This window comes from Peromyscus leucopus, chromosome 6, assembly GCF_004664715.2.
Source record: "Peromyscus leucopus breed LL Stock chromosome 6, UCI_PerLeu_2.1, whole genome shotgun sequence".
Classification (NCBI taxonomy): domain Eukaryota; kingdom Metazoa; phylum Chordata; class Mammalia; order Rodentia; family Cricetidae; genus Peromyscus; species Peromyscus leucopus.
The window spans coordinates 43,706,842-43,730,454 of NC_051068.1; the positions used below are offsets into that span (position 1 = coordinate 43,706,842).

At 39.3% G+C, this 23,613-nt stretch overlaps 1 protein-coding gene across 3 annotated transcripts in view; it reads left to right on the plus strand.

Annotated features, from left to right (window-relative positions):
- The window catches only part of Lekr1 (leucine, glutamate and lysine rich 1), a 186,615-nt gene that overhangs the window by 49,041 nt on the left and 113,961 nt on the right, over positions 1-23,613 (plus strand). For all 3 annotated transcript variants that reach the window (XM_037206641.1, XM_028888675.2, XM_028888676.2), the window contains 2 exons: positions 12,648-12,767; positions 14,540-14,715. In XM_037206641.1, coding sequence (XP_037062536.1) covers positions 12,648-12,767; positions 14,540-14,715 — 296 coding nt within the window. The remainder of the gene's footprint in view (positions 1-12,647; positions 12,768-14,539; positions 14,716-23,613) is intronic.

Consider the following 23,613-nt stretch of genomic DNA (forward strand, 5'->3'; position numbering starts at 1 on the left):
GATTCTAATTATACCTTGGGCTGTCAAAGGGACTTTCTCTTTGATATTCTTGAGAGTATAAAAATATAAAGTAATGATACGGTCTCTGTCTTCAAGCACTGAGGAGTCCTTCCTGGGTGGGATTTTTTATTAATGGCTCTTGAAGTGCATGGTCTGAGCTCTTGGGCTGATATCTGAAGATCAGATGAACCACTCTGTGAAGATGACAACGTTATGATTAAGGGTGTGAGGAAACATTGCTCCTTAGCTCTCTTGATGTTTCTTTTGATTTGGTATTACTGCTTCTTACCAGGAAAATAATAGTATTAAACTTCAACAAGATGGTAACAACAGAGTTTTAGGTACAGAGATGTCAGTTTAGAGAGAAACTATAATTGGTTTTGGGGTAGTGAATATGCTCCAAATCTTCCGAGTTGGAGTACGTTGGCTTTCTCAAGGAGCCTTCCACATCCAAAGCAATGGGCTAAGGGTGCACTTAGAGGTAAAAGTGAAGGATCAGGAGATGGAGAGCAGGAAGGTTTGGAAGGCAGTGCCTAAAACAGTCTCCTGAAACTGGGCAGGAAAAGGAAGTCTTTGATGGGCAGACTCCATTATGGGCTGGAGTTCCCACTGTAGTCTACAGCTCATGTACCCAGGTAAAAGCCTCTTCAGGACTCACTAAGAGTCATCTCTGCTCTTCTTAGGAATACTAGGGATTCAGTCACCTTTTCTCCTTTTTTGTTTTTGATACTTTCTTGATGGATTTAACATTTTAAGTAAAAACCAGTCAGAAATAATTCTTATAAAATTAATGATAGAAAAAAAAAGCCAACTCATTTTAAAGTGTTTCCCAAAAGATTCCCAAGACTGTCATTGAGAAAAGTGTTCTCTGGTTAAGTTTTGTTTGGAAAATAGTCTACATCTGTGTCCTCCTCGAAAGTGCCAGCCTTAGGAGGAGGGCCTGTAGGCCATGAGGGCTGTACCTCATTTATGGACTAGTACACTAGAGGCCCAGTGAGCTCGGTTGCCTGTTCCTCCATGTGAGAGTGAGGGCATCTGTGGACCAGGAAGCAGGTTTTCACTAGACGGTAATCCTGCTGGCACCTTTGTCTTGGACTTCCCAGCCTCAACACTGTAAGCACTTTCTGTTGCTCATAAGCCATCCAGTTTGTAGAGTTTTGCTGTAGCCCCAGACAGATTAAGACATACATTAATAGTACAAGTTCTTGGAAACACTACAGTAAAGCACCCACTATTTCCAACTTGACTGAGTTGAGAAGCCATTTCTGGCCAGTTGGGCGACACTAAGATAAGGGTTAAAACAATAATAAAGGATTTTTTTTTTTTAATGTCAGAACCAGGCAGAACCCTGTATGAAACCAAAAGGAAACAGACCCTGAAGCCGAGGCTTTTCTCACAGTTAAGGTAGCATTTGTGGCATGGGGAAGGAGACAGGAAGACCTTCTGCCGGGCGTGAGATGAAGTTGATGTTCAATATCAACTGAGTATATTTTTAAGATATATTTTAAAAAATTGTTTGTTTGTATGTGTGTTTTGACTGCATGTATGCATGTACATCATATGTATGTAGTGTCACAGAGGCCAGAAGATGGCATCAGCTCCCCTAGAGTTCCAACCAGTTGTGAGACCCCATGTGGGTGCTAGGAATCGAACCCAGGTCCTCTGGAAGAGCAGCCAGTCGTCTTAACCACTGAGCCATCTCTAGCCCCCAATTGTGCATGTTAATGTGTTTCACTAGCATTTTTATGCATACATGTATTGGAGAATCTGTATCTTTATGCAAAATATCTTAAAGTTTACATCCTGCTGTTCATTTAAAAAAAATCTATAAATCAAGTAAAACATGTGCAAGGACAAGTTTGTGATTCTTTTCATAAAACCACATGTAACATGACCTAGATAAGTTTCATGGCAGCCTGTCTCTGGGTACTGTCTATCACAGAAAGTGAGGATACTGGTGTTGCTAACTGACCACTCACCAGTGAGTTTTCTGAACTTTCCTCAGCATCCACCTCATTTGAGATCATGATGCTGTTATTTGGTGATCTGGAAACAGTCATTGCATTTCAACCTGGCATTGGCGGTAGGTGTGAAAGGATGGAATGGGGTCTCATTTAGGCATGTTGAGTTCAATCCTGACGGCAGGAGGACTGGTAGAGTGAAGTGGCTTCTTGGCTGATGCAGGAGTTCTCTGACCATCATTGTGTGATTTCATCATCTATAGCTGAATGTTTTCCTAAGAGTTTGGAAGATGATAATTTGAACTTTAAATAAATATTTTTCTCTTCCTTATTCTTATTTTTGAAGGTGAAATGAAGAACATGTAAACACCTTACTGAATTATTTTTTGGATATTTGATGGGTAGCGTTCTAAAATGTCATTACAGTATTAATCAAGCCCTGAATCATCTTTGATTTGGAAGTAAATACACTAACCCATGTTTTTTCCTTTATTATATTTTAAGAAATAAATAAAAGTATTTCTAGCATCCCCTTTCTTCTCTGCTATCCCTAAATAACGCCCCTTCTTCCTTCCTCCCTCCATTCTTCCTTGGCTGCTTGAATAGACTGTAGATCATATGAAGCAAGCAGACTCTTCTAACCAGGAAGGTTCTTACATTCTCTGAGCGGTACAAATGCATGCGTGTGCATGCTCTTTCTGCCTTTTCCAGCATAAACACATTGTAAGGCAGCTGTCTTCCTCTTGATTCTCTCTTGTACCTAACCATAACCTTCCTTGGGATAGACACCATTCTCTTGTTTAGAAGCCATACTGTTCTTGGTGTGGTATTATACCTCATAGTGGCGTGTCACACATATTTTTGATTTAACAGCTTTTACCTTTTTCTCCCTACCGCAATTACAATTTTATCAGAAGGTAAAAATACTGACTGGAAGCTGCCACATTTTCTCTTTTCCTTATATTGAACCAGCTATTGCTGCTTCAAATGAAAAGGCAAAGCAAGGAAGTCACACATTTTAGCAAATCTTTGAACATTGTACAAGTTAGTTACCTACATAGTTCCAGAAACTGTTACATCATTGTCTTGAGACCATTCAAGGAAAAGCATTTGTGTAGATCAATGCTTAAAAGTGCTATTTGACTCCGGAGGCAGAGACAGGTGGATCTCTGCAAGTTTGAGGCCAGCCTGAGCTACAGAGTGAGTTCCAGGAAAGGCTCCAAAGCTACACAGAGAAACCCTGTCTCAAAAAAAAAAAACAAACAAAAAACAAAAGTGCTATTTGAGGGCTTGGAGAGATAGCTCAGTGGTTAAGAGCACTGGCTGCTCTTCAAGAGGACCTGGGTTCAATTCCCAGAACCCACATGGCAGTTCACAGCTGTCTGTAACTCCAGTTCCAGGGGATTCAGCATTCTTTCACACACACAGACATTCAGGCAAAACACCGGAATATATAAAATAAAAATAAATTATTTTTAAAAAGTGCTATTTGGGTCCATTAGAAGATGACTTATCATAGAATATTTCCTGTCCATTCACTCGCTTTTCACAGTTTGTGCTATGGTTTGAACATACCCACCAACATTCTTATTAAAACTTAATCTCTCACTAGGAGGTGACCTCCTTTAGAAGGTAGTCCTGAGCACTCTACCCTTGTGAAGACATTAGCCCACTAGTGGATTATTGGGAGAGTGTGTCTGTTACAAACACCAGTGTATATACCTCACTTTCCATGTGATGATGTCCTATGCCACCTCGGGGACTTTGTAGTGTTCCCACTAGCAAGAAGGCATGAAGCAGATCTGATCTCTTTGCCTTGGAACTCTCAGCCCCCAGGACCATGAGCTGAATAAACTGTCAAAACTTGAGACAGGGTTTCTCTGTGTAGCGCTGGCTGTCCTGGAGCTTGCTCTGTAGACTAGGCTGGCCTCGTACTCAGAGATCCACCTGCCTCTGCCTCCCAGTTGCTGAGTGCTGGAATGAAAGGCTTGCACCACCACCCCCAGGCTTCCTGTATTCTTTATAAATCACACAGTCAGTGGTATTCTCAGAAAATGGGCTAAGAAAGGAAATTGGTGCCAAGAGCAAATGAGAAGAGGCTGAAAGGATTTAGAAGATCTCAGAAAGTGAGTAACCTGAATGCCATGGACTTTTGGAAAAGATAAGAAAACTAGGGAAAGTTTGGGAAGTTATATAGTATCTGTGGTTGTGTTCTTCAGGATGCTGATAAATATGGAAATGAGGATATCCTTATTGGAAATCAGAAAAAGCTATCCTGAATAATAGCAAATTGTGGGTGTCCTAGGATAGTTCAGAAGGCTTGAGAGTGATGAAAACCTGCTGGAAGAAATTTCTAGACCCCAAGCCTTGGACTGCCAGGATTACTTCAACTGTGTGGGCATGTAAGTAGGAAAAGAATCATTTAAGGACAATTCTAATGTATAACTCAAGGAGGAAACAGAATGTAAAAACTAGGAAGTGTAGTGAGACCATGCAAAGGATAAAAGAGCACATTCAGAAAAGAACCCAAGGTGGGGCCAAGTGACTGTTCACTAAAGAGACAGGCATCCAGCAGGGAGCCGTGTGTTTATTGCCATTACAAGGGAATAGAGATCTTAATGGGATTCCCTGTGACCCCACCATGTGCTGACTGGGAACAGGCCCTAAGTACTCTCCATGAGCTTGCCACTCTGAACTCTCGGGGAACTCCACTCTCTGAATCCCAGTACAGTGTTGGCCACTCTCCCTGTGGCTCAGACAGATCCAGATATGACTGGTGCTGCCACTGCTCTAAAGGGAGCGTACTGCCAACCTTGGCAGCCATGCCAGCTTTCCACTGTAGCAAGTATTGAAGGCAACCAACTTATAAAAAGAAAAGGGTTGTTTTTGACTTGGTTGGGGGGTTTCTGTCTGTGTTTGGTTGGTCCCTTTGCTTTGGGCCTGTAATGAAGCAGCACATTATGATGAGGAGAAGGTAGGAGAGCAAGACTGATTGTCTCATGGCCAGAAAGTGGAAAAGAGAAACAGGAAATGAGGAGAGTCTTACAGTCCATACCCCCAGTGACCTAAGACTGCCCATGAGGCCTTGCCTATGAAAGTGTTCCACAGTTCTACTCTAGGGAACCCAATCCTTTAACATACAGGCCAGATCCAAACTATAGCAGCAATATCTACATCCATCTATATGATGCTAATTCCATAGGGGAAAGACTATAGGGTGGAGGCTAGGCCTTTATTAGTAAGAACCTTTGCAGAGATTGCCTATTAGGGTATCAGGGTTTGACCATGAGTGTCCCCATTGGCTCCTGGTTTAGAATACCTGGGGCCTAACTGGCAGAAGTAAGTTACTAGAAGGTGATGGATGTCTGCTCTGGCCAAGACTCTCTGCTTCCTGATCTGCCTAGGTGTGAGAGCCTCTGCCACGTGCGTCTGCTGTCACAGCCCCGCCATGCTCTGCTACCTTCAGGTGTCTGTCAGGTGTTTCTCTAATGAGAAAAGTAAGTATCCCTGAGGGCGGTGTGGTGGAGTGGATCCCAGAAGCCCTGCCCTGTGGGCACCAGCCTGGGAAAGACAGTCAGCAGTGGACAGCCAGTGTTGCCTAGCCCAGGAGGCTAATCCCAGTAAAGCTGTGAGGGCAGGGTGCCCACGACCTTGAAGGCCCATCTAGGGTGTCATGAGACAGCATATGGACTGAAAGATTATTCTGGAATATTATGATTCATAGTCTACTCTGGCGAGATTCAGACTTGCTTTGATCCAATTATTCCTTTGCGTTCTACTCTCTCTTCCTTTTGGGGTAAGGATGTTTATCCCTGCCCCACTGTTACACGCAGATGTCTTCCTTTGGTTGCACAGGGCCAGAGCTGCAGTCAGCCTGTCTTGAATCACAGAACAGACAGTACATGTTTGAGTTCATGCTAGGATGACTTAAGACCGGTGCTTGGGATGGAAATAAATGTCTCGTACTTGAGGAGGACCTATATGTTGATGATGCGAGTGGAATGCCGTGGTGTGAATTTGGATTGTCTATGACATGACCAGACTCACTTAAAATGTATTCCTTATGGAGAGTTGAAATGTATTCCTTATTGGGAGTTAGATAGCCAGTTTTGGAGAAGAGTCAATGGGATGTAATTAAGACTAAATTGGTCCCTAAGGCTGGGCTACTGGGACTTGGATCATGTCAGAAACAGAGAAGATTCCTGAGCTAGAACATTCCTTACCTTCTTGCACCATGAGACTCTGAAGAAACTGCCCATGAGCAAGAAAGACTTCACCAGATTCAGTAGTACTTGACCTTGAACTTCCCAGGCTTCAGAAATCTTTGTCTGTGTGCAGTCCCCATCAAATATACATGCATACATACATACATATAGACAGATGGACACTATTGGCTGGGGATCTAACCCAGGCCTGTACACGCCAGGAAAGAACTCAGTTATTCAGATGTATTCATAGTTCACTAAAATATAGTTTGATAGGAGATTGGCTGAGTCTATAGAGTGCAGAGAAGGAGGCCTGCTGTTCCTAAAATAATAGCAGTATTTGAACAAATATTTTAATGAACAATGTGATTTTATTAAGAATAATGTAAAAGGAATTTCACAGCCTCATCTACAGAGTGAGTTCCAGGATAGGCACCAAAGCTACACAGGGAAACCTTGTCTTCCATCCTCTTACTGTCCCGACAATTATAGTAAACTATTTTGCCTTCAATTTTTGTGTGTGAAATTATGTCTCATAATATCAAAATATGTTTAATTTTTTTAAGTTATAGTTAATCTTTTTAGTTGTTTGCTTTTTGAGACAGGATTCCTTGGTGTAGCCCTGGCTGTCCTGGAACTTGCTTTGTAGACCAGGCTGGCCTTGAACTCACAGAGATCTGCTTCCTCTGCCTCCCGAATGCTGGGATTAAAGGCATGCGCCATCACCACCCAGTTTACAGTTAATATTTTAAAACTTGTTCTGCTTTAATAAACCTAAAGAACATTATATTTAATTAAATCAAATCAACTATTTAATAGCCTAACCACATAGTAAAGAGATTGTGGAAAAATACGTGAATATTCAAAGAATAATACCTAGATGAGTTTACGTGATTGAGGTAAACTTAAAAAGCGTATGGATTCGGTCCAGTGCAAGATGCCTTTCTCCTACGTTGTTGGGTCCATTAAGTATGTTAGTAACGTGTGGGGTAATGTTTGTGTTTTAACACTTAAATGACCATAACAAAAGATACGTTTTGGTAAGTAAAGATTGTGTAGGATGGTGTGAGCTCCATATTAGTCTTTTAGATGAAGCAGATGACATTCAAAAGGAAACTAAATGTTTTATTGCCGTTTTAAATAGTGTTTTAAATATTTCTTCTGTTCTCTGTTCTTTTATGCTAGAGACATTTCTGCCCAGTGCATTCTCCTGTTGATGGTTTTGAAGTTGCAGTAGCTCCTGATAATAAGTAAAGTGGTTTTGTTTCTGCCCCTAGAGTTTCTTAGAGTGCTTATGGTTTCTCTGCAACATGAGAATTCTTTCTGGTTTTATTGAATCCTTCGTGATTTATCTGTCTATAATATCTGCACTCCACTCTCTCTGTCCCTGCTTTCTTGAAAGGCAATCTAATTTTATGAATGTATTCAGGTGGTGGTTAATTCCAGAAGCATGGTCACGGGAGCCACTTTTCATAATTGGCAGCTTATGTCCATTTGAGGAATTTGTTTCCCAGGAGCCGAAGACTAGCTTGTCTTGATGGATTTCTTCATTGCTGTACTAATTTTCCCCTTGATATTCAGAAGCTTTCTCCCATGGGGCCTTGATAGGGTGTGTTTCCCAAAACTCACCACTTCATTTTTTTCAGGCTCCAGGCTTCCATCTGTCATCTTTGATTGCTGCAAAAATCAGAGGGGAAGACTTTAAAATAATCTTTAGACCCAAAAGCTTGACAGAAATAGAATGTGGACCACAGGAGGTAAAATCCCCAAAGGTGTGATCAGCTCTCTTGTATTTCTTACATGTTTGACTACAGAGTGGAAAAGAGTTAAAGGGGAATTTAAAAGTATTTTCCTTGTGATCATTTTCATTATAAGCGATATTAATAGGTAATCCAAATAAAAATAATTAAGAAGAGAAGTTAATCCCTTCCCCTTCTTTATTTTATAGCTCAGTGATTCTCATCTAATCCAGTTTTATCAGGATGGTGAGGAAAAACTGGGAAATAGACAATGTAGTAAATGTTCCTGTTCTGATGGTTGCATAGGCGAGAGACTTATAAGTCACCTAGCTCCGGAACAGTGTTCTCTCCAGTAGAACAGCTTATGCTGTTAGTCTCCATTGTCAGGAACACTTTCTGACTAGACGACATCATGTCCTTAGAACAACGTAGTGTTCAAACTCGGTGCAGAATTATGACAGCTGGAGAAGATGGTGTGCTTACACAGTTCGTACTGTGTCTTGTGAATTGTTTTACCAAATGATGTATACAGTACGAGTGAACATCAAGCTTTTCTAGGCATGTAATGTTTAAGCATATTAGTTTTATTTGAAGTAAGTAAGTATCAAGCATAGCCAAAGCACAGTGATTGCTATGACCAACCTTCTCAGAGAGTATAGCCAGAAGGCTCCAGATATTTACATGTAACATTCATATAGGAAATATTGTAAAAGAAATTACTTTGTAAAGTATTTTAGCATTTACATTTTTAATTAAACAATAAAACATTTCATAAAAACACATGCTAAGAATTCTTTTCCAAGTAAATTTTGGTAGTTGAAGTAGTCCGTAAATCAAGGCATGTTTAAAGCACATTTTAAAAAAATCATAACATATACTAAATAAACTTAAATTACTTTATAATATTTCTAGGTATTTTCCCATTTATAAACCCAAGATATGCTTATACATATGTAATCAGACTGTTTAGGTTTTCAAACAGTCTAATATTTTATTTTGGAGCAATGCATAAATTATCTTCACTGTAAATAATCTAAATATTATAGAAAAAAACCTTAAAGTCTTCCTGCCCATTCTTCTCAACTCTGCTTTTGTGCCTCAGGTAACCCTGTTTCAATACTGGCAAAGGTTGTTCCAATTTTTTTTCTAAAGTTTTAACTACTATATTAGTTACTGTTTTGTAGTTGTAAAATGCCATGGCCAAAAGCAACTTAGAAAAGGAAGAGTTTATGTTGCCTTACAGTACCACAGGGATAGAGTCCATAATGGAGGGGAAGACATCCAATAGGCAGACATGGCAGCAGAAGCAGGAAGCTAAGAGACCATGCCTCTGCCATACATGGGAAACAAAGCAAGAAAGCAGGTACTGGGTCAAGGCTTGAACTCCCAAAGCCTTTGCCCAGTGACATAGTTCCCCCAATAAGGGTAAAGTCCTATAACCTCCCCAGACAGCACCACCAGCTGGGGACCAAGTGAGCCTATGGGGGGTATTTCTCATTTAAACCACAACAAATACATATGCCTACATACATACTTACATACATACATGTATATATATTAGGTGACATGTGTATATTAGTATGACATTACAAACATAGAGTTTCATGTCATACTTAGTGATGTGTAAGCTACATCTTGCCTTTTCTTCTCCTTGATAAAGTCTTGACATTCTTTTCATGCCATGACATAGAAATATGTTTCATCTACAACATAGGGATTGACTTCATCCATGACATGAGATCTGTTTTATTCATGACAGGGATCACTTCATCCATAACATGGAAATCTACTTCATTCTTCTTGTTATGTTTTGTTTTTCCATAACAATTCCATAGGCTCATACTTTATTTTATTGTTCTTCTAATACTGGATATGAATGGGAATGTACTGGTCATGAAGGTTATCATGAAGGTTATCTTTTTGTAAAAAAGGAAAGTAGTATATTACGTACAATATTTAAAACATACCTATTATTTTATACTAGAATTTATACTATAGATATATTTGACATGAAAATTACTCATTGTATGTGCACAAGTCATACAATTGTAACTTTTAAATTTGAAATAATTTTAAACTATACAAAGTCTCAAAAGTAGTGCATAGAGTTTATAGACCCCAGATTCTCACAAATTTAATGATTTATATATCTCTGGTACAAATATAAATTATAAGTTTATCTTGGTACAATACTGTTAACTGACCTCCAGATTTTGACTTAATCATTTTTCTGCTAATGTTGATTTTTCCTAGTCCAGAGTCCAGTCTAGAGTGTCTGTTGTCCTTCAAGTTCCCATTTTCTTCAGCCTTGTGACAGTTTCTCAGCCCTTGCCTTTCATGACTTTGGGACTTCTGAAGAATCCTGGTCATCAAAGACTGTCTTGCAATTTGTGTTGGTCTAATATTATCTGTAATTATATTGAGAACATTAGTTTTTAGGAAAAACAAAAGCACCACTGAAGTGATGTGCCCTTCTTAGTGTGTCTTAGGTCTTACACGATGACATCAGCACGCACTGGGGCCGTGACTCCTGTTTCCCCAGGGAGTTTCCTCTGTAAAATCATTACCTTTTTCTAAATAACATTTGGGGGCAGATAACTTGAAACTGTACATGTTCTCTTTTTCCTAAAACTTCATCTATCAATAAAATTTGTCTGAAGTAATTTTTTATTTGTGATTTCATTGTAGATATTTTCTCTTTCCTTTATTTCTTTTGCATTTATTAACTAAAAATTCCTATGTGAGGAAGGGGTTTCTTCTCTCTCTTATTTATCTGATTAGTGGATATGCTCAGTTTTGTTTTCTGGGTTGTAACCTCAGACATTGAGCATTTCAGATTTGCCTCTCAATGTAGAGGAAACTCTAGCGAGTTTATTCCACCAAGAGTCATAGACTAAGAAGAAGAGACTCCAGCAGCCGTGTGTACATGTCATATGGAAATGAGATGAGGACAGTTTCTGAAAGGAGAGGGGAATCTCAGATGACTGTCATGTGGTCACAGCAGAGCACTCTAGGAAGCCTGCTTCTTGGCAGAAAGTCGGAAAAATTCACAATAGCAACACAGGAAACAGAAGAAAAGGAGAATGCTGTAATTCTGTCAGCAAATAATAAATGCAGTTTGGCGTAGAGTGTGTTAAGCAGTGAGGATGATGGGAACACTGAATGTAATGTAATAAAAAGTGCTATTTTATCAGTATTGGAAAGATGAGGGGCAGCTGGCAGGTGTGGGTGTCCAGCAATGTTAGGAAGATCTGTTCCTATTTGCTGCTCAACTACAATGTTGATTTTCCTTCCCACTTCTGTAGCAGAACTGTTACTAACCCTGGAGGCCAATTTTCCCAGTTCAAGGACTGTATTATCCAGTTTCTCTTGAAGCTGAGTGTAATCGTGTGGTTTAAATTCATCAGAAGTACTCAGGGGTCCGTTGAGAAGATTGATTTTTAAAAGCATTATTCTCTTGCTCCTGTTGATCAGAAATGGGAATGCACTGGTTGAAGCATCTGTAGCCATTGTGGACCGTGACAATCAAGTGCACGTTCCCATATGAAAGGCCAGCCAGTGGGGAGTGTGGTGGGTACTGAAAAATTACAAACTACCATATTAGCATGTTTTGTTTCAAGAAAGGTCTCTCTGTAGTATTGGCAGGTCCAAAATTCACCGTTAAGAAGAACTCAGCCTCCGACTTGCTGTGATCCTCCTGCCTCAGCTTCCTGATACGTGCCACCAAATCCTGCATGTTTCATGAGAAATTGTGTATGTATGATGATGTTCAAGTCTTAGTTATATGTAGCAGAACCACTTTTAACTGACTTGTATCTAAATTAAAATATTAAGAAATAATCTAAACATGTTATTTAGTAGCATAGAGATAAATACTAGAGGGAACAGGACAAAACTGAAAGTAGTTGCCTTTGGCAAAGGGAATTGGTATAAAAGCAAATGTTTACTATTTTTTCTTATAACAGTTTCTGTAATATTTAACATTTTAAGTTATATACATTGTAGATGTAACCGTCTTGTTAAATAAGAAACACAGAGCCAATGCAGAGATGAAAGCCCAAGAGATCAGAGCTAAGAGCTAAAAACCTTACCCTTCACTGCTGCTGCTGTCCTCTTCAGCCAAGAGACCTACCTACTTCCTGTGTGTTTGTCCTTTTCATTGACTTTCTATTCTGCCTTCTCATTGGTTGTAAACCCAACCACATGACCTCCTTGTCACTGCCTGTCTGTACAAACCTCCAGGTCTTCCTTGGTTGGTATTGAGATTAAAGGCATGTGTCTCCATGCTGGCTGTATCCTTGAACACACCAAGATTTGCCTAGCTCTGCCTCCCAAGTGCTGGGATTAAAGGCATGCACCACTACCGCCCAGCTTCTGCTGTGGCTTGCTCTGACCCCCAGGCAACCTTATTTATTAATATACAAATAAAATCACATTTCAGTACAAATAAAATATCACCATCATACATCATTAATAAAATCAAATGAACTTTTTCTATTATAATTAGTATTTATATATTCACTTTTCACCTATAAATACTTCTCTTTTCATCTGGAATAACAACTGTTTGGTTTGGTTTTCTGCATATTTTTTGTATACAGTTGTTTTCTTAATACAGTATATATAAAGATGAGTAGTTTTCTTTAGCTACTTATTTTAATTATATTCAATTTTAATTTTAAAATGCTATTTATTAGGAAATATTGAAGCATATAGTAGTATTATTTGTTGATTTTTTTTAGAGTTCAAGATGCAAACGTGCAGATAAAAAAGCAACAGAATGAATTTCAGAGAGTACAGGAAGAATTAGATCATCTACAACATGAGTTAACAACCAAACAAAAACAATCCCAAGTCTTCAGGTAAGATTATCTTTAAGAATTGAAAATTATAAATATTAAAATTATAAAGCAAATGCTAACTTTATGAATATTCAAACATTTTCATCATATGGCTTCTAATCTTGAGAAAAACTGGAAATAGCTTCCCTTTTTTATTGTCCTTATATCAACTAAATTGTTTTACTAATAAAATATAATTGAGCAAACAGCTTGATCTGTTAACACCTTGTTTTTGTTTTCTCTGTAGTGAAAGCAAAGTAGCTAATGCATTTTTTGTGTGTATGCATAGTGTAGTGACTTGTGTTGTGTGTCTGTGTGCGTTCATGCATGTGTGCATGCATGCGTGTGTGCATGGTTATGTCTTCCTCTGTTGTTCTCTATATTATGTTTTGAGATAGGTTCTCTGACTAAACCTGGAGCTTACCACTTTAGTCAGACTGGCTGACCAGCAAGCGTCAGGGATCTTCACACCTCTGCCTGCCCTACAGTGGGTTTGTAGGCATGTACCATCGGGCTGGCTTTTTACCTGAGTGCTAGGGATCTGAACTGAGCTAGGGCTCCTGGGTGGCAAGCACTGTATTACTGAGCAGCCCCTCCAGTTTCCTCTTGAGTAATCGTTCTTGGCCATTTAATCTGATGGAACAAAAACCTTTCTATGTGATAATACAGACCCTGAAATTTGGAATTCTCCAGCACAAGTAATGTTAATCTTCTTCCATAGAATCTCTGGAAGGTTTATAATGCATAAAGATAAAATCCAGTGTACAAAAAAATAAAACAAAAACCTAGGAAATACATGTCCTTAAATATACTGAGAATGTTTATAAGAATGATTCTTTTATATTTAAAGAACTTTTAGCACTTAGACTAAGAAAGGCTAAATTAAGATGATAAATGACACTGATTGCAAGATACCTTAAAAACAAAAAACAAACAAACAAAAAACAAAAACAAAAACAAAAAAAAACATGCCAGATAAGTATTTTGGATGTTGGGTTTTTTGTGTTAATCCACTTTCTAATACCACAAATATTTTTTAAAAGTTCTCTGGGCTCGTGATTTTTAATGCATCTGTTGATAAGCCTTCTGGCTACCTGTCTACTTTTCATAAGTGCCTTATGTATAACTGATAGTAAAGAATTATTGAAGGGATGCATGAAGGAAGTCTGCTTACACCTTTACCCTGTGTGTGTGTGTGTGTGTGTGTGTGTGTGTGTGTGCGCGTGCGCTTTCCCTGCATCAGTGTCTGTACACCACATGCATACAGTTTCCTCAGAGGTATTGTATCCCCTGGGACAGGACTCACCGAGATTGTGAGCTGGCATGTGGGTGCTGGGGTCAAACCTGGGTCTTGTGAAGAGCAGCCAGTGCTCCTAACTGCTTATCCATTGCTCCAGCCCCAGCCCCCAGATGCACATCTTTACCATTATAATTCTCCTCGGCCCATTTCAAGAGAGCCAGTAGTAATTAGCAGCCCTGATTCCCAGTTGCTTGGCTCCTGCTGTCACCTTGGTCTATGGCTGGAGTACTGCATAGGAAGATGTCTGTCCTCTTTGTAGTTAAGATGACAAAACAGAAGAAATTTGGCATTACTGTATACTTCAGTATCCCTTCACTAGTCTCAGATTACATCTGTTGGCTCTGCATAGCATGTTGAAAGTTTCCTTTCACTTTCAAAATTATTTCCATTAAACAGTGGATTATATGATCATGATAAATCACTTTTGAAGAAATATGTGCTGTTGTGTTTTCTGTGTTTAAAAATTCTAATTTTTTTGTTTTACTAATTGCAGTCAAAAATTGTCAGAATACAAATACTTCTGGAATAAGACCCTTTTATTACTTACTTTTACTAAAAGAGAACTAACCAGTATTAAATATGAAATACATGATAATTTTCAAAACTGGACTTCACTGAAAGGAGAAGTTTTGCTACAGATTAAATCTATAAGTGATACAGCCTTGGCAGGTTTGTTACTTATATTTACAGCCTAATTGCTTTTGTCTCTAACTGGTACATCATAGTTATGCAGTCATAGTATTTCTTTATGTTCTGGGACTTAGGCTCCACTTTTTATTAGTAGTTGGTATTGTAGAAAAACATTAAGGTCCTTTCCATTCAACAGTTATACACTGATTAACATAAGCTGTGATACATCCATTTGTAAGCTGTGGTGAGAGTCTGATTACCCTTGTTAAGTGTGTGGATTTGTTTATCCCTTTTCTCTTCATCTCAATGGCTGAGTACTAATATGAGATCAGCCTCCCCCAAATAATAATCATAAATATTGAACAAAAATACTCAACGTTACTGAGAGACCAAAACTCAGCACATAAAGGCAGAAATGTCACAGACTGAACGAAGGTATTTACTCAGTGAAAGATGGCAGTCTGAACAGGCAGCCTGGTGTATTCCATCTGTGTGACTGTTGGGAAGGGAGAACTATGGAATACTAACCTTGAATGACAGGTTGGGGGAAGGTGAATAAACACATGATCCACAGAGGACTTTGAAGATGTGGAGATTCTTCTCTAAGGCTCTGTCATGGCACAGTCACATCATTATGCATTTGCTAAAATTATAGAATATATAACCAAGTGTGACTCCTAGTGTAAATGGTGAGCTCTGGCTAATAATAACATGTCACACTGTTAGTTCATCTTGACCAGATGCACCATTGTGGTTCAGGATGTCACTAGGAGGGGAGGCTGGGGGTAGGGTTGCGGGGAGAGGGGTGTGTAATAACTCTGCTTTTTTCTCACTTTTACTAAAACTGCTTTAAAGACTCTTAAGATTATTTTACATATTGAGAAGGGATATGGAACTTGGTGAATTCCTGTAGTTGGTTGTTTTTACTGGCTCTTTACTCTTTTGTAGGGCCCACCGCCCAGCTCCCAAATATATACACAGTCTTTCTACCTTTTCCTCCGCCTTCATCTTCCTCTGTTTCTGTATACCTTTCTTTACTTTTTTCTCCATGGCTTGCTGTGTAACTGGGTGGCTGGTCCCTGATGTTCTCCTCCTTCTCTTGCTCCTTGATCTCTTCCCCAGATCTCCCCTCCTATTTATTCTCTCTGCCTGCCAGCCCCACCTATTCTTTCCTGCCAAGCTATTGGCCGTTCAGCTCTTTATTAGACAATCAGGTGTTTAAGACAGGCACAGTAATATGGTTTTACAGAGTTAAATAAATGCAACATAAAAGAATGCAACATATATTTGCATCATTAAACAAATGTTCTGTAGAATAACCGAATGTTAACACATCATAAAATAATACTCCACAACAAATTCCTTTCCTTTCTTATTTTTTAAAGGACACTAGACTGAGGTCAGGATATAGTTTATTCTACATAGAAGCAAAAATTATGAAAGAAAAATGTGTTCTTTTAATCATGAAGATGAGAAGACAGAGATGAAGGCAGACCCATCCTCTGGGAATAGCCATGGTCTGAGACAGTGGGGAGAGAGCAGATTTTTACATGGAAATAGTTTCCAAATCTCTGCTTCTCTCTGAAGTGCATATGCACAAGGAAGACTTAGCAGCCCACCTGAGACTAGAATGATTGAACCTTTAACAGGTCCCTTCCCTTGGGGTGACAGATTTTATAGTTTGAATTTAGCTAAATTAACTGCTTATTAAACCATAGAAGAACCAAAATAAAAGTGTAAAACAATTTTTTTTAAGAATTAATGTTCATGACTGTTTTATTCTGTGTATATCTGTATGCCTGGGACCCAAGGAATTCTGAGAGTTCTTCACACGTTCTGAAACTGTAGTTACAAAACAGTTGTGAGCCACCATGTGGGTGATGGGAATCAAATCTGGGTCCTCTGAAAGAACAATCAATGCATCAATGCTCTTAACTGCTGAGCCATTTCTCCAGCCCCCAGTCTCCATAATGTACCACCTACAGTGTTTAGTACACAATCCAAAATTTCTTTTCCTCTTCTTCCTTTCCTTCCTTCCTTCCTTCCTTCCTTCCTTCCTTCCTTCCTTCCTTCCTTTCTTTCTTTCTTTCTTTCCTTCCTCCCTCCCTCCCTCCCTCTCTCCCTCCCTCCCTCCCCCCTCTCTCTCTCTCTCTCTCTTTCTTTCTTATGTTTTTGTTTGTTTGTTTGTTTGTTTGTTTTTTGTTTGTTTTTTAGAGACAGGGTTTCTCTGTGTAACAGCCCTGGCTGTCCTGGAACACACTCTGTAGCCCAGGCTGGCCTTAAACTCAGAGATCCTTCTGCTTCTGCCTCCCAGAGTGCTGGGATTAAAGGTCTGTGCCACCACTGCCTGGCCCAAAATATCTTTTTTTTTTTTTTTTTTTTTTTTGGTTTTTCGAGACAGGGTTTCTCAGTGTAGCTTTGCGCCCAAAATATCTTAACCTGTAAAGAAATATTAGAAATACGGTTCATGTTCCCCCAAAGAGAGCAGTCAACGCAGATCAAACCCGAACTGCACCAGATGATGTGTGGGAAGCCACAACTCTTCTTACTTCTCTGTATTGTGCTTCACAGATAGTTTTTATAAATGGAAGGTTTGTGGCCATTCTTACCAGACAAGTCTCTCTGGGTCATTTTTCTAACGACATGTGCTACTTTTGTAAGCGCACTCTGTCACATTTTGGTAATTCTTACAACATTTTTTATTTTTATTTTATTATCTGCGAACAGCCGCCTTCAGTGTATTATAACTCTTTTAGGACGCTATAAACCCCACCCATGTAAGAAGGTATACTTAGCTTTAACAAATTCTCTGTTCAGACTGCTTCAAACCCAGCCATTCCACGCTCCACTCTCTTTTGGGCTTTCGTCTTTCCTGAAACAGAAATACCTGTTTGTTTGGAGCTTCCAGCTTGCCCCTGCACAAGCTGGAAACCTCATTTGCCCACTTCTCCCAACCCCACCTTTCCTGAGAAAACTGAACAAAGAAATGACACAAAAGTGCCTGCCCAGGGACCTAGCTTTCGATCATACTTGGGCACAGTCCCAGCTCCTGTCTGGCATGTCATCACCCCTTGCCTAAGGTCTATAAAACCTCCCTGCCTTGGCTCAGGGGCATCACTTCTCTGGCCTCTTTCTCTGAGGCCAGTGAACCACCTGGAAGTGGCTTTGTTCTCAATAGACCTGTTGTTATACTTATAATCTGGCTCATTCTGTCAGTGGGGAAACTTATTATCTGGGGAAAAAATTGTCAATACCAACATTAGGTCAATTAATAACCCCACAGTGGATGCTAAGTGTTGGAGAAAATGGAAGAGTTGTAAATCTCTTTCCTTTAAATCAAGAGCTACAATGATTAAGCTTAGGAAGTCAAAAGCCAAGATAGGTCAAAAGGGCTGAAACAAATTTACAAGTTGTGAATGCAAAGAAAAAGTTCTTGAGGGAAACCAGGAGTGAACACACAGAAGAAAAACAACTTTGTTACTAATTTATTACTGATAAAGCTTTCACCCACAACATTCTCTTAAGTTAAAGTTTAACTTAGAGCAAGTCCCAGCCTTCAGTTCATGAAGGTTGAGAGAAGTTAGAAAAGTATAAGAGAAAAATTTGAAGCTAACAGAAGTTGGTTCAGGAGATTTGAGGGGGAAAATGTCTTCATAAGATAAGTGTGCAAGACAGGAGCAAGTGCTGACTTGGAAGCTGCATCAAATCATCTGGAACATCTGGTTAAGACAACTGATGTAGGTAGCCTCAATAAACAACAGGCTTTCTTTGGGGGACAGAGTTTCTAACTCATGTCAGCCTTGAACTCCCTGTGTGGCTAAGGATGACCATGAACTTCTGGTTTACCCAGATCCACCATCACACTTAAATACCAGGCTTTCAATGAAACAGCTTTATGCTAGAAAAGGACACTAAAATTTAGGACTTTTCATAGCTGGAAAAGGCGTTGTCTGGCTCCAAAGGCTCAAAGGACAGGCTGACTGTCTTGTTAGGTGCCAATAAAAGCTGACTTGACATGGAAGCCCCCTTTTCATCTGTCATCCTCCAAATCCTGGGACTCTTTGAGAATCATATGAAATCTGCTCTGCTTCTTCTCTGTCAGTGGAACAACAAGCTCCTGGGATGACAGCACATCTGTTTACAAAATAGTTTCCTGACTCTTTAAAGCCTACTGTTGATAACTGTTGCTCAGTAAAATGATCTCAGCCTGGTGGTACATGCCTCCTCCTCCAGTGGCATGAAAGCTTGGGGATAACAAATTCAAGGAATTCAAGGCTCTCTTGGGTAGCATGCTGAGATACAGTCTCAAAGGAAAAACAAACAAATTCCTTTCGAAGTATAACTTCACCCAAGAACTCTAATGGAATTTAATGAGATTAGTAATGTCTTCATGCCTGTTAAATTGGCACCAGCCATTTTATAGCCTAAGGATCAGGGAGTGATTTGACTTCAAGTCTCACTGTCTATAAATTTTATATTTATCATTATCAAGGAAAGCGGCTTCTCTATTTATCTTGACATAGTAAACTAAAAACCTCTGGAAATGATTCCCTACTGTAGATGTCATTAAGAATAAATATTATCCTTAGGCTTTACCATATAGATGCATGAAGAACATTCAGGATTCATGTCAAAATATCAATATTAACCAAAATTTAGAAGAAGTTAATTGTAACCAGCATGGCATAGAGATCTCAATACATTAGTGGAAGAAGTAGTTGTAAACAATGTAGAAATAACTGTTGTCCTAGTTGGCTTTCTAGAACTGTGATAAACACTGAGACCAAAGCAACTTGGGGAGGAGAGGCCCTCTTTCATTTGATAGCTTTCAACTGCTTATAAAGGGAAGGAACTCAAGGCAGGAACTCAGTGTTGGGAACTGAAGCAGAAGCCATGGAGCAGTGCTGTTTGCTGCTTTCCTCTCCATGACCAGCACAGTTTGCTTTGTATGCAACTCAGGCCTACTGGACTACATTACCTACAAATGGGCTGGGCCCTCCAACATTAATCATTAATCAAGAAAATGCCCCACAGATATGCCTACAGACATTTTCTCAGTTGATGCTCCCTTCTCCCAATGTCTAAATTGTGTTACATTGACAAAACAAAACAAAACAAAACAAAACAAAACAAAAATAACCAGCACAGCAGGACTAAGATGTGATCGCACTGCTGCTACATTTCTTGTGATAAAATTTTAACAGATGAGTTCATTCTGCATGAGCAAAGAGTAGTTTCTTGCAATAGACTACTGGGGAGATACTAATAAACATCATTGAAATGATATAAAAGGATTAAGAATGCTACATAACCTGGACTTCTGGGTAAAACGATGCATTAGAAGGCTCATCGTGTTGGAAGTGGAAGAGGGCTCAGAGGTTAAGAGGCTTTGTTGCTCTTGCACAGAGGACCCGGGTTGGGTTTCCAGCACCCACATGGTACCAACAGCTGTAACTCCAGTTCCAGGGAATCTGACAGCTTTTCTGGCCTCCATGGGCACTGTATACCCGTGGTACACAGACATACATGTAAGCAAAACACCGATATACACAAAATAAAAACCAATCTTTTTTAAAAAAAAGATGCTTGTCACTTTTGTGTATAACCTTAGTCAGAGATTAAACCATTCCATCTTATAGAAAAGCTCTTTAAGCAGGGAGGCAAACAACTCAGAATAGCTTCAGGAAGTCCCCCACACTGACCAGATTCCCCAGTCTCCTTGTTGCCAAAGTACACAAGAAAAGCTACAGAAAAGACTTTCAGACAAGCCAAAATACAAAAAGACTTTGAGACCAGACCAGCTGCCTGGGAAAAGCAGATTTAGATCAGTCACTTGGAGAGAACTTTCTCCAACCTGTTGAGCTGCCTACAGGCTGTGAAGTGTGCTCTAGGTTTCCTGCTTTTGTGAGCTGTCACCCAGGCTGGGGTGGGCCTTGGTGACGCAGCTGTCTAAGTCATTTCTGTTCCTGTAAGTAACTCCAATAAAACTCATGGTTCATCAATTTGAACTTCGCTGGTATCCCTACTTTGGTCTGTCGTAGGCTCCCTATCTGGAGTGAGTAGATTTGTGTGTTACATCTCCCCAAAAGAAGTTTTGTCATGGTGGTGTATGCCTTTAAACCCAACACTCGTGAAGCAGATGCAGGCAGATCACTGTGAGTTCGAGACTAGCCTGGTCTACAGAGCAAGTGTTTAGACAGCCAAGACTGCACAGAGAAACCCTATCTTGAAAAACAAAGCAAAACAACAACAACAAAAAGTTTTGTCACACAGCAATCACTGAAACTTAGTGAAAGAAAACAGTCAAGTTAATACACAATAAGCTGCTTCCTTGCAAAAGTCAGGGTCTGCAGATGAACTTATTAAGCCATGGAGATCTCAACAGGGGAGCAGGCTGGGTGCCTGGGGATCAGCACCCAGCTACATACAGGTCCTCTGGCATCAGTGACCATCTGAGTGAGTCAGCTACCTTGGAGTGAGGAGTCAAAACCTCAAGAGTGGCACTGTCCACACACAGGCAGTCCCTCGGCCTCAGAAGTGAGGGTAGAGTGCAGGTGTCTGAAAGAGCCACCCGAGAAGGACTTACAGACTCTCCTTGACCACATACCAGAAGGACGTGGAACACCAAGGCTACAGAGGGAGTGGCTCCCCGTTGACCCCACATCCAGTGGACTCAGCTTGAGTGAGAGCAATGTAGGAAGGTGACTTTCCACCCCGACACGACTGTGTCAGTGGTAACACCATGCATTTCTTTCTACTTCTTCTTTTCTGTTTTCTTAATCTCCAGTCTCGAATATATGTCTTGTGGTAGTTTTGCTTTTGTATGTGTATTGTTCAGTTAGGTTTTCAGATTACTCTGTGTGTTTGTCTACCAGTCTGCTATCAGGCACTCTCTACTCTGCTTTATATCCTCATCGCATTTACTTTTCATTCCTTTATCTTTTCCTTTTCTCATTCTTTTCCTTTACTTCCTTATTATAATCTAAATTATAGTACCAAATAGACAGGACAAGAAAACACTTCTCTAGTCATGTAATAGTTCAAATACTAAATAAATATGATAAAGGAAGTATATTGAAAGCTACAAGAGAAGACCAAGTCACCTATTGGAATTTTGAAAGCCATAAGGGCTTAGAGCAATGTATTTCAAGTTCTAAGACTACAGATGCCATCGCAGACTACTCTTATGCCAAAATTATCTGTCATAGTTGAAGGAAAAGTTAAATGCATACTAAGAGGATTCCAGAACACCAAACCAGTTGAAAGGAATACTTTGGATTCAGGAGAAGGAAAAGCATGTCTAAGAGACTACAGAGGCATTAATGATGCTAAGGCTGTGGTAAAACAGAGTAGAAATAAATCACTAAACACTACAAAATTAGCAAAATGGTATGCATTAATACATACCTTTCATAGCTCTGAGTATAATGCTCTTACTTTCCTAATCAAAAGACACAGTCTAGCTGACTGGATTAGAAAAAAGAATTATCTTTTTGCTGTATACAGTAAACATACCTCACTAACAAAGATAAATACTGTCTTGGGGTAAAAGAATGGAAAAGGGTATTCAAACAGGAACCAAGCAAGTATTGGTATTCTAATATCTGACGAAGAATATTTCAAATCAAGAATAATCAGAAGGTAACTTCATGCTGACCAAGGTGGCAATATATCAAGAGGACATTACAGTTGTAAACATACCTGCTTCAGACTTGGGTGTATTCACTTCCATAGAACAAATACTGCTAGATAGGAACACAGAGACTAGCACCAGCACAGTAGGTTACGTCAATACTCACTCTCACCAGTAGACATGTCATGTGGACAAAAAGCAGAGAAACACCGTAGTTAAATGGACTGAAACCTCTAGAGAACATTTCACCCAAACGCTACACAATAGCTCTTCTCTCAGCAGTCAGTGGGGCTTTGTTTCAAATAGACCACATACTGGGATACGAAACAGGTTTCAGCAAATCTAGGAAAACTGAAATAACTTCTTGTTCTCTGTTTGACCGCACTGATTAAAGCTAGAAATCAATAGCAAAAGGAACTACATCATGAAAATTAAACAACACACTATTGAATGATGATGGTCACATCATTGAGGAAATCAAGAAAATTTAAAAGTTCCTAGAATAGAAGAAAAACAGCATAGCAAAACCTATAGGATACAGTAAAAGCAGTTCTAAGAGGGAAGTTTGTATGTATAATATAAAGACATTTAAAAAATCAGAGAGAGCACAGGTAAGTAATGATCCATCTTAAGGCATTGGAAAAAGAACAAACTAAATCCAAAAGTGCTAGGTGGGAAGAAATTAATGAAATTAATTAAGACCAGAGATGAAACTACTTAATTAATGAAATTAATGAATTAAGTGAAAAAAATAGGAAATCAATGAAATAAGGAGTTGGGCTAGATGTGGTGGCACACAGGTATATCTCCGTGAGTTTGAGGCCAGCCTGGTCTATGTAGTGAGTTCCAGGCCAGTCAATACTACATAATGAGACCCTGTCTAATAAACAAAAACAAAAAAAGATAAATAAAATTGACAGATCTTTGGCCTACTTAAGAGAAAGAGATAAAACACCCAGATTAGTAAAATAATGAAATTAAGGATGAAAAATGAAACATTAGATCAAAGAGCAGTGAAGTTCAGGATCAAAAGGACATACTTCAAAAATGTCTATTCTACTAAGTTGGAAAACCTGAAAAATTAATGAATTTATAGATTTATCTGGAATATCAAGTTAAACTAAGAAGAGATCAGTTATTTAAGTAGAACTGTATAAAAAGCAATGAGATTAAAGCAATTTTGAAAACATATTTTAAAAGTCTCCCAATTAAAAAAAAATGTTTAGGTCCAGATGGAGTCACTACAGAATTCTACCAGACTTTTAAAGAAGGTAAAACCAATGCTTCTCAAATTCCTTAAAATA